Raw genomic sequence first — 16,301 nt, 5'->3', positions numbered from 1 at the left:
GATGGCATATCATCTGACAAGTCAAAGGTATGCTTTGGTGTTCCTCAAGGCTCGGTTCTGGGCCCATTATTGTTCTCACTATAAATGCTGCCTCTGGGTGATGTATTCCAGAATCACAATGTCAACTTTCACTGTTATGCTGGTGACACACAGTTATATATTTCGATGAAGCATGGAGAAGCCCCAAAATTAACAAATTTGGAAGCATGCATTTCAGATACTAGGAAGTGGATGACAGAGAACATCTTGCTTTTAAACTCAAGAAAAACAGAAATGCTCATTTTAGGACACAAAAAACTAAGAGCTTTGTTAGCAGACCTCACTGTGAACCCCCAAAAAACTGTAAGAAACCTCAGCGTTACCCTTGTCCCTGACCTCTCCTTTGATGAACAAATAAAATATGTCTCAAGAGTTGCTTATTTTCATCTTTGAAACACTGCAAGAATCAGAAACCTTTTATCAAAAACTGATGCAGAAAAACTAATCCATGCTTTTGTTACTTCTAGACTAGATTACTGCAATGCTCTACTTTCCGGTTACCCAGACAAATAAATAAATAAATTTAAATTAGTGCTGCACACGGCTGCTAGAATCCTAACTTAAACAAAAAAATGTGAACACATTACTACTGTACTAGCCTCTTTACACTGGCTGCCTGTTAGGTTTAGGGCTGATTTTAAGGTTTTACTGTTAAACTATAAATCAATACATGGACCAGTCATACATACCTACACGTAACCTATGATCGCAAGATGCAGGCCTTTTAATTGTGCCTTTTCTCATAGAGCTTCACTAATGTGGACTGATTTGCCAATTAAGGTTAGAAACTTTCAAGTGTCTACTAAAGACTCATCTCTACAGCACGGTCTATGATTAGGTGTAGCCTGGCCAAGGGGTGTGAACAAAGGCTTGATACTGTTCACCCTTGCTGTCTTGGCAGGTGGGCTCTCATCGCCACTGGGATGCCCTCCCTCCAATGCCTTTCGGGGGAAGAGTCACTGGCTTGTTGCTGTCTCTCTGTTGCGCACTTGTTCAATTGGGCTGTACTCTGCTGGCAAAACTCAGCCCTCATTAAGGGTGGTTGCGGTTGGTGGGTGTCCTTGTCCATTGGTTGATGCATGGCAATGTTGGTGGATTGATTTCCTGCCTGTTTGGTCTTGTACAGGGCTTCCCCTGGATTGGGCCACAGTGTCGCCGGACCCACCTTCTGTCCGGTCCTGGCTATGGCCCCAGCGCAAAGATGGCAGGACATGACATTTAAAAGGCTAATTGATCATAAGATGCAATTATGTTAGCACAGCTGAAAGCTGATTAAAGAATCAATAAAATTGGCCTTTAGAGAAGTTGAGTATGTGGAGCGTGAACAATTGTGGATTACAGGGTCAAATTGGCCAGAAACAAAGTACTGTCTTCTGAAACTGGTCAGTCCATTTGTGTTCTGAGAAATTAAGATTAAGATGCTGGAGGAGTGCTTGAGGCAATTTTTCAAGCTTTGTAGAGACAGCATGATGGTCTGGGGGTGCTTTGGTGGTGGTGAAGTGGGAGATTTGTACGAGATCCTGAAGAAGGAATGCTATTCACTCCATTTTGCAACGCCATGCCATACCTTGTTTACGGCACTTGATTGGAGCCAATTTCTTCCTACAACAAGACAATGACCCAAAGCCCAGCTCCAAACTATGCAAGAACTAATGGAGTGGCCAACATAGTCTCAACCCTATTGAGGTGATGTGGGAGCAGCTTGATCATATGGTATTTAAGAAGTGCCCATCAACCCAGTCTTGTGGGAAGTGCTTCAGGAAGCATGGGGTGAAATCTCTTCAGATTACTTCAACAAATTGACAACTTGAATGCCAAAGGTCTGCAAGGCTGTAATTGCGGCAAATGGAGGATTCTTTGAAAGAAACAAAGTTTGTAGGACACAATTATTATTTAAATTAAAAATCTATATTTTTTTAATTGACTATTACTATAATTTGTTATATTTCCTATTCAAACTAATTTATTTTTTGTTTTCATGGAAAACAAAGACATTTCTTAGTGACCCCAAACTGAATTTGAATGGTAGTGTAAATACACTAGATTGGCCTTTTATTGTGGCCAGCCTAAGGCACACCTGTGCAATAATCATGCTGTCTAATCAGCATCTTGATATGCCACACCTGGTGGATGGATTATCTCTGCAAAGGAGCTCACTAACTCACTAACACAGATTTAGACAGATTTGTGAACAATATTTGAGAGAAATATGCCTTTTGTGTACATAGAGAAAGTCTTAGATCTTTGAGTTCAGCTCATGATAATTGGGGGGAAAACAAAAGTGTTGCGTTTATAATTTTGTTCAGTGTAAAAGAAAAATCTGAAATTCTAAACAACTCAAAATTCTCCCTCACTCACTCTCATTAACTCTCCATCTCAATAGCAAATTACTTGCATCACATAACAGCAGTGAGACTGTGACCCACTGCCATCACCAAACTATTGCTATCATTCTTTGAGATGCTTTGCCAAACCTTTACTGTAACCATATTGGGTTGTAACTTGTTTTACTGAGTTTCAGTCTCCTCTTCAGCAAGTGAAGTACAATCAGATCTTAATAAGGAGATTGACATGGCCAATCAAAAACTGTCCACTTTTTCCCCTGATGAACTCCTTGGTTGTGTTGGAAGTGTGTTTTGTTTCATTGTCCTATTGCATTGTGAAGCATTGTCTAATGAGTGTAGTGGCATTTTCTTGTACAACGATACCCAAGATTTTCTGAATCTGAATTCATTCTGCTGCCATAATTCGCTACATCATCGATAAAGATGAGTGAGCCTGTTCCAGAGGCAACCATGCATTCCCATGCCATGACACTACCTCCATCATGCTTCACAGATGAGGTGGTATGCTTTGTAGAACGAGCAGATCTTTTTTTCTGTTTTTTTTATGTCTGCTGTTGTTTTCCTTGGCCAACCTGGTTGTTGCTGATTGCTTCAGGACATTCCAAACTATTGATTTAGCTATCCCCAACTTTTGTGCTATGGTTCTAATTGAGTCCCTCTTTTTGTTTAACATCCAAATCCTAGACAGTGCCCTCATCTTCATGTTGGATTGATCCTACTGACACCAAATGCAGATTCAAAAGGAAAAGCAAAGGATGGAACTGAGAGTACACATTCACAGCTCTTTTACAGTGGGGAGAACAAGTATTTGATACATTAGCAATTTTGCAGGTTTTCATACTTACAAAGCATGTAGAAGTCTGTAATTTTTATCATAGGTACACTTCAACTGTGAGAGACAGAATAATCCAACAAAAATCCAGCAAATCACATTGTATGATTTTTAAATAATGAATTTGCATATTTAATTTCCCCCCGATACCGGATAAGCTGATGAAGATGAGACGAGATCATTTGCATTTTATTGCATGACATACGTATTTGATCACCTACCAACCAGTAAGAATTCCAGCTCTCACAGACCTGTTAGTTTTTCTTTAAGAAGCCCTCCTTTTCTCCACTCATTACCTGTATTAACTGCACCTGTTTCAACTCGTTACCTGTATAAAAGACACCTGTTCACAAACTCAATCAAACAGACTCCAACCTCTCCACAATGGCCAAGACTAGAGAGCTGCGTAAGGACATCAGGGATAAAATTGTAGACCTGCACAAGGTTGGGATGGGCTACAGGACAATAGGCAAGCAACTTGGTAAGAAGGCAACAACTTTTGGCGCAATTATTAGAAAATGGAAGAAGTTCAAGATGACGGTCAATCGCCCTCGGTCTGGGGCTCCATGCAAGATCTCACCTCATGGGGCATCAATGGTGTGGTGAACGCTGTTTACCTGATAATTTAGCACTACTTTATAAACTAACCAAAACTTGTGAACACAGCTGAGTACTTTTACTTCATACTTTTTACACATCTGGCTGGACATAAAATTTTCATCAGAGACTGAACCCACTCACGTTGAGTATGGCAAAAACTCTGACAAGGCGTGATGCCCACTCTTGAGAACTGTTATGGGGCAAAATGCTTAAGCACATCACTTAGCCTGAGAAATAGCATTGGAAAGGGGGTATCCCAGTGGATAGAGGGGGCCTGGCAGGTGGAGATGGCAACAATGGTTTGCCAATCTATTGTCTTTCCATTCACCTTCATGCCCCTGGTCCAGACAACACTCAATCATAGACCGTAATTAAGATAGCATGCTTCAGTAAAAGCATAAAGGTTGAGTCTCGGTATTTCATATTGATTAGCAAATAAATCCACATCCTATTTCTTTGGAAAAACATTCCAAATTGAGGCCATGCACAAATATATAATATATATTTATTTATTTTTATCAGAAACTAAGATTTAATTTATGCAAAAATATGTAAAGCCCTTCTGGAAGTTCATATATGTAAATCCCTTCTGGGAGACCAGAAAATGGACTTCCAGAAACCTTCAGGTCCAGGTGGTCTCTGGCAAAGTTAAGATGGGCCATTTGGTTCTTTTTACTTCCTAGCAACTCTCCCGTAATTGCCATTTCGATTTCGATTTAGAGTTTTTGTTATTGTTGAAGCATACACAGTAACCTGGGATGCAGCAAGGGGCTTCTGCAAGTACCCAGACGTTGTGTTTGGGTTGGCATTTACCTGATTCATTATTTTACTAGTGGTTCTTCAGGATATTTTGGAAGGATGTCCACTAGTAGGGCAAGTTGCTGTTGTGTTAAATGGTCTCCAACTTAAATGATTTTCCTCAGAGGACTGATGGAGCTTAAATCTTTTTGAGATAGTTGTATAGCATTCCCCAGACTGGGGCTCTCGCTGCCCTCTTCCTGATGTCAAAAGCAAAGGAGAGCTCAGAGGACATGTGTTTTGCATTCCTCTTGAGGTGTTTTGCATTCACTTGTATGGGTAACACCAAATTGACCAGGTTTCTTGTCTCTATTTATCAGAGTGCTGCCCAAACTCTTTCCTAAAGATTCCTCCTTTGAATGGTTTATTTAATACCTAATTATTTACTCACCTGATTCAATTTACCTGATCGATTTAACCAATGCAACTTGGTGTTCACTTTTTTTTGCACCTGCACTAAACATTTTAATTTTTTATTTTTATTACATGTATGATTTCCTCTAAATCAACATATGGTATTGTTAACTATAAACCTGTTATGTCAAATAAAAAAGAGTTCATGGTGAACCTATAAAAATCTATAATTGTGCAAGGGGTTCACATACATTCAAGCATTACTGTAGCTACCCAAGAGGTAAGGTTGTTCCAGTTAAGAACGTGTGTTGGATGATGAAAATGTGAATATGAGCTGTGGACTAAGTGTAGACATTTATTGAGTGACCTGACTACATTAGGCTTAAACTAAAATGGTCCATTTTATAACCTATTGAAAAGTAATGTACCTAACCTTTACACCATAATATCAACTAACATGGGTTTTGTAGTAGACTCCGTCACTCCATAGACTCAAATCGCATTGCCAGATATTTTGCTACAATAACGTAGATTGCATAATATGTACCTAAATAAATGTCACTCCCCTATGTGTACAATATTCAGGGTGTAGCTGCATATGCTATTATTAAAATAAAAAGTGTTTACAAGAAGCAATCTGGGATTATGTTGTAGTGAACTCTACAGCTCCTTCATAGGGAGTAGTAAGAGTGTTTGTAGTGTTGTTGTTAGCCCCTATATGGCTAACAGACTGAATAGAGAATATGGATTGAAGTTAAAGTATTTTGGTATTGTCATCTGTTGTCACAGGTCAAATGTGAGGCTTTGCTGCCATCTGCCGAACCCTGGGCTCCCATAACTCAGAAATTATACATCAACACTGATTACATTTGCAATACCAGTCAAAAGTATAGAACACACTTACCCATGTTTGAATAGTATGGAGGGAATTTTTGTTAAGTGGATGTATGAAAACAAAAGAGGTAATTATCCACTGATGTGACATCAAAGACAATCTTTATTCATAAGGCTGCTGCCAGTGATTTCTGATTTTATTTATCCTTTTGAATATTATTGAGTATTCCTCCATACTGGTAGTCGAATAAATATAACTTAATATTTCCTTTTTTCTAAGGTTTAATTAATTTGTCTGTGACAGGAAAATGCTGTTGAAAAAAAGCAAAGCCAACTTACATTCTAATTACATGGTATGGAACAAAGCTATAGACTGAAATAGTCAACGTGTCATAATCCTCATACAACTCCAAAAAGTAAATCACGTCATCAATGAATCAATCAATCAAATGTATTTATAAAGCCCTTTTTACAACAGCAGTTGTCACAAAGTGCTTTTACAGAAACACCCGCCCTTAAACCCCAAGGAGCAAACAAAAGTAGTGTTGAATTTCAGTGGCTAGGAAAAACTCCCTAAGAAGGCCGAAGGGGGGTGACCAGTCCTCTTCTGGCTGTGCCGGGTGAGATATTAAGAGTCCAATTAGAATAATTGTATAAATGCATGTGGTTTAAATCCAGAGTCTATTTAAATTTAGACTAGGTCAGAAGTATGACCAGATGGACAAGGACAGGGACAGCAACGGGCCCCCAAACCAGGTACTCCACAGGTGTGGACCAGGATCTCATGTCCTCCTAAAGTTTAAAACGGGAGGAGACTAGGAAAATTCTGAAAATGCATTCCTCATATCAACAACGATTTATAGTGGAGAAGGAGAACTTAGTGGGGAAGGAGAACTGACCCAATCTCCCAGCACAATAGTATGGCAGCGTAAGACCTTGGGACTGAAACGGGGGGGTCCGGCAACACTGTGGCCCTTCCCGGGGGATGCCCCGGACAGGGCCAAACAGGCAGGAAATCAATCCACCCACATTGCCAGCCATCAACCAAAGGGACACCCACCAACCGCAACCACCCTGAATGAGGGCCGAGTATTGCCAGCAGAGTACAGCCCAATTGCACAATTGCGCAACAGAGAGACAACAACAAGCCAGTGACTCTTCCCCCGAAAAGCATTGGAGGGAGGGCATCCCAGTGGCGACGAGAGCCCATCTGGCAAGACAGCAAGGGTGGACAGTATCAAGCCCTCTGGTCACCTTCACGCCCCTGGGCCAGGCTCCACCTAATCATAAACCATGCTGTACAGATTACTTTTTAGTAGACACTTGAACGTTTGCAGTGAGTTGGCATTTCTAACCTTATTTGGCAAATCATTCCACAGTAGTGGAGCTCTATGAGAAAAGGCCCTGCCTCGGGCTGTTTGTTTAGAAATTCTAGGTACAATTAAAAGGCCTGCATCTTGCGATCTAAGGTTACGTGTAGGTATGTATGGCTGGATCATTTCAGCAAGGTAAGTAGGAGCAAGTCCATGTATAGATTTATAGGTTAACAGTAAAACCTTAAAATCAGCCCTAACCCTAACAGGCAGCCAGTGTAAGGACGCTAGTACAGGAGTAATGTGTTCACATTTTTTTTTTCTAGTTAGGATTCTAGCAGCCGTGTGCAGCACTAATATACGACCATGCAGCCGTCGAGGTTCACAGTGAGATCTGCTAACAACGCTCTTTGTTTCTTCGGTCCTAAAACTAGCATTTCTGTTTTTCTTTAGTTTAAGAGCAAGAAGTTCTTTGTCATCCACTTCCTAATATCTGAAACACATGCTTCCAAAGTAGCTAATTTTGTGGCTTCTCCATGCTTCATATAACTGTGTGTCATCAGCATAACAGTGAAAATGTACATTGTGATTTCGGATTACATTGCCCAGAGGCAGCATATATATTGAGAACAATAATGGGCGCAGAACCGAGCCTTGAGGAACACATTTGCTTCAATTAACTCTACCAAATATGTATACTTACTAATATTTTGCCATTATTGATAAAAGTCACCTTGTTTTATAGAAATGTACAGTTATCAAAACGCAGAGGTGGTTTAAATCAACTCGAAACACAGACCATGTTCGAAGTTGATTAAAAAAAAAAACAATGGAAGAAAAGCTTTTGAGTTCGGCCGCAAATTTTTATGGGGATTATGACTCAAACTATTTCAGTCAGAAGCCACGGTTCTTTATCACTTTTTCCATGGTGCATGTCTGACATCTTCTGGAGAAATATGTTACTACATCTCTCTTTCTCTGACCTGTGGCGTTTAAGGTGGTCAATCTCATTACCACTCAAAATATTAAGTGAATTTAATTCAGTCGACTCAGATAATTGTAAGAAGCATGTAGTAAATGTACGTTACCTTTTTATTATTTTGTTCTACTAACAGCACTAGGTTATGGGTATTTTTTCCTAACCCGATAGAGGTGTGGTTGTAAAATACTGGCCATTCAATTTTAAAAACGAAAACATTTCACCAGTCTGAGACTATGCGCGCGAACGGCAGGTAACAATTTCAACAGTTCGATCATTCTCTATTAGTGTGTTTCACTGTACCTGGTAAGTCTTGTTGTGTTCTTGTGTATGTAGCCCTTGCACTGGTATGCCTTCTCTCGCGTTCCTAGGCTCGCCATACAGACGTTTCTTTATTATTGTATTTATCTCATTCATCATTATTCAAGCGAAATATAGACTTAATACCAGTCGATCACCGGGAGTAGAGTCATCTGTGGAGAAATAATTTGGGAAAGTTGTATGAGTATTGGAGTTATGTCCTAATTGTGTTTTTTTTAATGAGATGGTCTTTGTGAAGGGCTTTTCCTCGCGAGAGGTTAGGCCCTATCCTCGGAGTATGAGTGGTGGAGACGCGTAAAGAACTATTCCACCTTAAGAACTCAGCGGCCCCTCTGCCCTCACTCTACCCGAAGAGCTACAGACACTCGCCTGGCCGCCATATCGCACAACACGCTTGGTATCGAGGCGATGCGAACAGCTCATTGTTTCGAGGCCTGTTAGGATGCTAGCCTTGTCTGACCTCTGTCCCCACGTCTTCAGTTTCACAGTCGGTCGAACACCACCACTTTAAAAACATCCACCCTTACGTGGTATACTTTACATTTAGCGCGTGGGTATATCTGAGCGAAGCAGAGAAGTGTCGGGGATAGAAATGTTTTTTTTTAATTTACTTTGAGTTATGAGAAGTAAGATTTCAGAGGGGAATGATAGATTAGTGAAAATTATAGTCCCGCCTACAAGCAGAGATGAAGAAAACGTTTTCTGAGCCAAATGCATCCCACTCCAGATTGATTGATTATTATGGCAAATGTCCAGGTCGTGCTGCGTTTTGTTGCGCACGAGATTTCGCCTCTTCATGATCAAATGCTCGTCAGGAAAGGGGTGGTCCAGAGTAGGGGGATATAAATGGAGCCTGTCTGTCTGTCTTTAAGGCAACAGCAGAGCAGAAACTTGATGGGACCGCAGCAAAAGACCTGCCCTGGAGTCACAGAAACTCAAACAGCTGTTGAGTGTTCAATAAAAGGGCATAAAGATTCAACCACGCTACGGAGAGTTTGATTTCTTTTTTACGGCTGTGCTTTTTTTGGTCGAATCCAAGATCATTTAGGATTGAATAAACAAGATAGGCAACTAAATCTAAGCTGTAGACTTGAGCTTCATGAAAAAAATCACTGGATATGTTTCAAATGTAGTTTTCTGCATACGTTTCGGCTAGTTTATAGAGGTGTTTTACTTTCAGATCTGAGGTTGTCTAAGTTATTAGTGGTTACTTTTACGTTTTTTACTTGCTTCATACATTTCGGTATCCTTTTATCTTCCATTTTGAAGAACTTGTCAAGGAATATGGTGTCGTTATTGCGCGTCTCGCTCGGTTTGATTACCACTCTGTGCGTATGCGCAGTGCACGGTGCATGGGAAGAAAGCACAGTTGTACCAGTTAGACTCGACACGGTTCGGCATGCGGGGGAAACGGAGCAAGGTCGGCCTCTTTCAATAGAGGAACGAGAGAAAGAGGCAGAGATGCGTGTCTACCGGCTGGACGTATTTGGCAAACGGGTGGTGTTGAAGCTAGAGCCAGACCAGACTTTCTTGGCACCTGGGTTTGTGTTCCATATAGTTGGGAGCCCCATGTCGCAGACACCACGGGAATCTGACAACAGCGCTGCCGAGGCCCGATGCTTCTTCTCCGGCACGGTATACGAGGAGGAAAACTCTGCAGCTGCGCTTAACCTGTGCCATGGGCTAACGGGTGGATTCTACCTCCAAGGTGAAGAGTACTTCATCCAACCTCATAATTCGAGTGACGTGCAACCTACGGATCAGGACATCCACCTCATTCGCCGAAGAGGTAGAGAAATGTTTGCAGAAGATAGCAGTTCAAAGTGCGGGGTCAGCGAGGATGAGGACAGGGTGCCAGAGAACCAGGAAAACAAAAAGAACCATGGAACAACTAACTCAGACCAGAGAGGTATGTATTCGCACCTTTAAAATATTTGACTTAAGGCAATTAAGGAATATAACTAAAACGTTTTTATTACTTAAAACGTGTGTTTTTGAAATCATTAAACCGAGCTATTCCACATATTCTTAGTTGAGCTGCATGTCTATACTCTGCATGCCAAAATAAACAGACTTATGGCCCAATTCCTGTACCAGCCGTGTCCTGGGGCTCATATTCTTGGAACGAAGTGGTTTAGGCAGCAGCATTTGTCTAGCCTATCTACCTCAACGTCTGTCTTGCATTTGGAGATATGCATAGGACAGCACTTATACGCTAAAATCCTTAGGGAAGAAAGGTCGATTCGTTGACGGGCGTATAGTGACGGTTTAAAGCGTGAAGGGGCTCAGCTCTGACAGCATACGCAGACATTGAGAGAAGGGGGAGGTTTAACTCAGAGGAATAGCTGGGGAATGTCCGAGGGAGGTACCGGCCAGAGACGGGGTCGGGGGGTGGTTGTGGTGAGATGTGGAAACTAATATCACCGCCTCCTGGTACCGGTAGCCGACTGTTCGTTGTGCACTGTCACACATTTTTCCATTACGCTTTTTTCTCCGCCTCACTTGTAAGTTTCCACATAGACTGTTAATTTGATGATGTAGTTTTTAGGAGGGGCCGCCAGTGGTGTGACGCTAGCAAACTGCTGAGTCACTGCAGTGAGCAGCTCGAGCTACCCCAGGCACATCCGGAGAACACTAGCTGCTCAGTACGGACAGCCGAATTTCTTTACCAGAAAAATGTAGCTTACAATCCTTAGCGGCGGGATAAAATAAATCCTATGACTACTCAAATATTCAGCACAAGCAAATTGTCACTCTTTCCAAATAGTTAATTATTTAAATATGAGAAACCAGGATGGCATAATCAAGCTTGCTCAAAGTCTATAAAATATTTTGTCTGATCTTCTCTCTGTCTTACCAGCCCACCACCAGCGATCCAAACGGTTTGTGTCCACGCCTCGCTTCGTGGAGGTCATGATTGTGGCTGACCAGTCCATGGCTGAGTTCCACGGTGCAGGCCTAAAGCCCTACATGCTGACCATCATGGCAGTGGCATCACGCCTCTACCGCCACCCCACCATCCACAACTCCATCAGCCTTGCTGTGGTAAAGCTCCTGGTAGTCTTCGAGGAGGAGAGTGGCCCGCAGGTGTCGCCAAATGCTGCCCTGACCCTCCGCAACTTCTGCCAGTGGCAGCGGCAACACAACCCGCCAAGTGACCGCCATCCTGAGCACTATGACACAGCTATGCTCTTCACCCGCACGGTAAGTTGTTTTTGCGTAGTTTTTACACCAGTGTTTACTGTGGCAACAGGCAACACCCAATTCCTTCACCAGGGCTCCAAATATACAGTAAATGCATGTCGTTAAACATTGTATTTTTGACAGATCTTTTGTTCCTTCTTCCCCATAGGACCTATGTGGTGCCCACTCCTGTGACACATTAGGCATGGCAGATGTGGGAACAGTGTGTGACCCAGAGCGGAGCTGTTCCATCATAGAGGATGACGGCCTACAGGCAGCATTCACTGTGGCTCATGAGCTAGGTGAGGTGCCACGCTGAAGCAAAGCAGGCACATATACATGAACACAAATACACAAGCTACACCATTCAAATGTTCTTTTAGTCAGACATTGTCAGTAATCGCTTTCAGTCCCAAACTAATGCCCTGCTCCTCCCTATCCCCATTCCACTCTATCTTCCATGCTTTAGGCCACGTGTTTAATATGCCCCACGATGATTCCAGACAGTGCGCCAATGTCAATGGTGACCATTGGGGGTCCCACATGATGGCTTCAACACTGTCAAACCTGGATCAACTGCAGCCTTGGTCACCTTGCTCTGCCCTCATGGTCACTTCCTTCCTGGACAATGGACATGGACAATGCCTGCTGGACAAACCCCATAAACCCCATCTGCTGCCTGCAGCATTGCCTGGAAGCGTGTACGATGCCAATCGTCAATGTCGCCTGACGTTCGGTGAGGAATCCCAGCACTGCCCTGACCTTAGTACCACGTGTGCAGCACTCTGGTGCACAGTGACCACCACCAACGGTCTACTGGTCTGTCAGACCAAGAACTTCCCATGGGCAGATGGGACACCGTGCAGTGGGGACAGCTACTGCATGGCAGGACAGTGTCTCAGCAAGACAGAGGCTGCTCGTCATCAGGTGGGTGTCATAGGTCAATTGGGAGAAAATTATTTTTACGAAAGTGAGAAGGAAATTCCATTAGTCGGTTCTTCCCAATCAGCTATCGAATGAGTGTTTGAATTGATATATAAGCCCAATTTTGAGAATTTCTAACTCTGGCTAGCATAATAACTTGCATATGTGATTATATATACAGTGTCCTCTTGTTTCAGACTCTAGTCAATGGTGCCTGGGGTGCATGGGGCCCTTGGGGGGACTGCTCCCGGACCTGCGGAGGAGGTGTCCAGTACTCATTTAGGGATTGCGATAACCCCCTGCCCAAAAATGGTGGCAAGTACTGCGAGGGCAAAAGAATCCAGTATCGTTCTTGTAACACAAAGATATGCCCTGACAGCAACGGTAAGAGTCTCTCTATGAAACACTTATTACATACCTATTTCATGTTATTTAGTAAATACTTATCATACACATTTTGTATTCATACATTTAATTCCGTATTCAGGCACACTGTCTGCAACTAAGGCCACTTTCACAATGTACACATACGTTCTAGTTTCAATAATTGACAATATTTGAAATACCACAGCCTACTGTAAAGCTTAACCAACAGTGAGTCTTACTAATTTCTCAAACTATTGATTACTCTCCCTACAGGTCTCTCATTCCGTGAAGAGCAGTGTCTGGCACACAATGATATTTCCTCACAGATGTCATTTGGTTCGGGAGATGGTGTTGAGTGGGTGCCAAAATATGCAGGTGTCTCTCCCAAAGACCGTTGCAAGCTAACATGCAGGGCCAAGGGCACAGGCTACTTCTTTATTTTAAAACCCAAGGTAAGTCCAGTCATACCATAGACACCTCTACAAAAATTAAGGCTAATACTGACACTATCCAGATTAACTATGCTACCACTGTGTGTAGGCTGCATTTGAATCAGGTTTGTGTGAGTGCTAGAGCAAAAACAAAAACGTGCACCCCCTGCAATCCCCAGGATCAGGATTGGAAAACACTGATGTAGGAACCATGCTAACATTGGTTTCTGTTGCACCCCAGGTTGCTGACGGTACTCCCTGTAGCCCAGACTCAACCTCAGTGTGTGTGCAAGGCCAGTGTGTGAAGGCAGGTTGTGACCGTGTCATCGGCTCTAGCCGTCGCTTTGATAAGTGTGGCATGTGTGGAGGCGACGGCTCGACATGCAAAAAAGTGTCGGGTGCTCTGGAGCGTGCCAGGTGAGAACAATGACCTCTCTGTCTAGAAAAGTCTCAACTTCACAGATACTCTTTTGATTGTAGTAGTAAGTACTAGGGCTGCAACAACTAATCGATACAAATCAATAACGTCGATAATAACTGGAGAGAGCTAGTTTCTGCTTGAGGCATTTCAATGTATTACAGTTTCCATTAACATTGACAGTATCAGTCAACAGTCTCTCAGCCAGCTTTAAGATACCCCAGAAAGCTTTTCTTACATTCTTGATATTAGGAAACCCATACGTTTTTGCATGTTTTTATTTGATTTGAAACGATTACCTACAGTTGTTTTATTTAAGGCATTCTAAAAGGATAAGAAAAACTTCAATTTATTTTAAATAAAATGTAGGAATTAGTATTTTTTCAAAAATTTTTCTAAGTAGTAATGTACAGATTAATCGAATATCAAAATAGTTGTTAGTTGCATCCCTAGTAAGTACATTGTTGTCTGTAGACTACATTTTGTCTCAAACTACTTCATGTCATCCTAGAACGTATTAGTCTTACTTCCGAGCTTTGCTTTGTTTCTGTTACCTAAGGCCCGGTTACCAGGATGTTGTGAGTATCCCCGCAGGCGCCACTCACCTGGATGTGAAACAGCGAGCCCCTAGCGGTGGTCGCCAGGACAACAGCTACCTGGCGGTGTTACGCAAAGACGGGACATACCTTCTGAATGGTGACTACAAGCTGACAACTCTCGAAACTGACATCACCCTGAAGGGAGGGTTGCTACGCTACAGTGGTAGCTCCGCCTCCGTAGAGCGTCTACGCAGCTTCTTGCCTCTCCCGGAGGCTTTGACCATCCAGGTGTTGTCTGTGGGTGACTCGCCCCGCCCTCGTGTCAAGTATAGCTACTTCGCCCCAAGGCACACTTTGACACCATCCAGTGGTGGAAGAGTGGTACACCAGGTCATCAACGCCATCCGGGATCTGGGGGTTGCTGAATGGACCCTGAGAGAATGGGGGAAATGTTCACAGAGCTGTGGGGGTGGTACACAACAGAGAGAGGTGCTGTGCCTGGACTCTCAGGGGCGATCATCGAGAGAGTGTCCAGATGAGCTTCGCCCGTCCGCATTGCGCCCCTGTGTCCTGCAGTCCTGCCCCTCATGGTTCCTGGGTGAGTGGTCAGCATGCTCCAAGAGCTGTGGCCGCGGGTTCCGCAAGCGCCCACTCCGCTGTGTGGGACATGATGGGCACACCCTTGCCCACGAGAGCTGCGACCTGAAAGACAGGCCTCGACCTCTGCTGGACTTGTGCAACCAGAAGAACTGCTAAGATCATCGGGGACACATTCCAATCTGTACCTGAACAACAGCTCATAGAGAGAAAGAAAATGAAATAAACAACAGAAAAGAGAGTGAGTGAGAATGTTCCCCTTCCTAGTACTTTCATGTGTGTCCAAAATGGCTGACATAATGACTGACTAAACATTGTGGTGTTGATGTCTGCCCTGTGGCACTGCCACCCCTTGAACACCACATAGACTTGAAGCAGCTGGACTGGCATGGGGGCACAACACTGGCACACTGTCCCGTCCACCCATTTTAGTGGAGCTGAAATGGAGGAACTGTGTAAATGGATACTTATTTTTCCAAAAAGCTTGTTTTAGGTTCCAATGAGTGAGTGTATGTGCGTGCATGTGTCAGCTGTCTGTCTGAGCTGGACTGGACAGGCATCTTGGGGGAAATGTATATACCAGCGGTATGATTGTGTATAATTGGGAATCTAGAGGTATGGATTTCGTTGAATATGTATTACAATCAAATGAATAGGGTCACTGCTACACATCATATGTCCTTTTTTAATTAGTGGACTGTTTAAAAGGGTGCAGAACAAAATCTGTCTAATCGATGTAGATTCTTGTTTATCCAATGTTTTATCCAAGCAGACAAACTCAACACAGTTTGTATTAATTTGCTTAATTTACATTCCAGTTGAATATTCCAATACTTGTAATAATACATCCCATAATGAACAAAGCCAATTAAAAAAGCCAGATTGCACCTCATCATGTATGCCCCAATGAGGGAAACTGTCTGAAAACCAAAGAGGTGTGTGTGACTCTTTCTGGAGAGGGAGAGCGTTTTCTCCGACTACTACTTTATAAGTAAGTCTCTGCTGCCTTCTGTGAAGGTAAGCTTTTTTTGGAAGATGTTTTGTTCAAAATATCCAAACATTATTTATTTTGTACAGCCTGTTAAATATAATCATGGCATTTTATTGTTATTGCCATTTGTTATTAATATTAAAATAATAGAAGGATGTGTATTAGTTATTTATACTATATATATATATATATATATATATATATATATATATATATATATATATATATATATATATATATATATATATATATAGTTTTAGGTTCATGAATAAACTATCACTAAGCCTGTACAATGTCATCTCAGGTATGGTGTGTTCATCTCAGTCGATACCATTCTACATGGACACACATGCAAACAAACTCACAACATTTTTGTTCTCATTATTTCCAACTATGCAGTGTGGAATGTACTTTTTTCCCCCCACTGGATGATACTT

The 16,301-nt window shown here is 42.5% G+C and overlaps 1 protein-coding gene across 1 annotated transcript; it reads left to right on the top strand.

Moving 5' to 3' along the window:
- Positions 1–9,200: 9,200 nt before the first annotated feature.
- adamts1 (ADAM metallopeptidase with thrombospondin type 1 motif, 1) lies at positions 9,201–16,021 on the top strand. The gene is made up of 8 exons (XM_010904392.4): positions 9,201–10,324; positions 11,276–11,619; positions 11,768–11,900; positions 12,068–12,525; positions 12,720–12,906; positions 13,162–13,340; positions 13,561–13,736; positions 14,297–16,021. Exons 1-8 carry the CDS (start codon positions 9,700–9,702, stop codon positions 15,030–15,032), a joined length of 2,838 nt encoding a protein of 945 aa, XP_010902694.1. The 5' UTR covers positions 9,201–9,699; the 3' UTR covers positions 15,033–16,021.
- Positions 16,022–16,301: the final 280 nt, after the last annotated feature.

This window comes from Esox lucius, chromosome 22 (genome assembly GCF_011004845.1).
Source record: "Esox lucius isolate fEsoLuc1 chromosome 22, fEsoLuc1.pri, whole genome shotgun sequence".
Lineage (NCBI taxonomy): Eukaryota > Metazoa > Chordata > Actinopteri > Esociformes > Esocidae > Esox > Esox lucius.
This window is presented reverse-complemented; position numbering and strand designations above follow the sequence as displayed.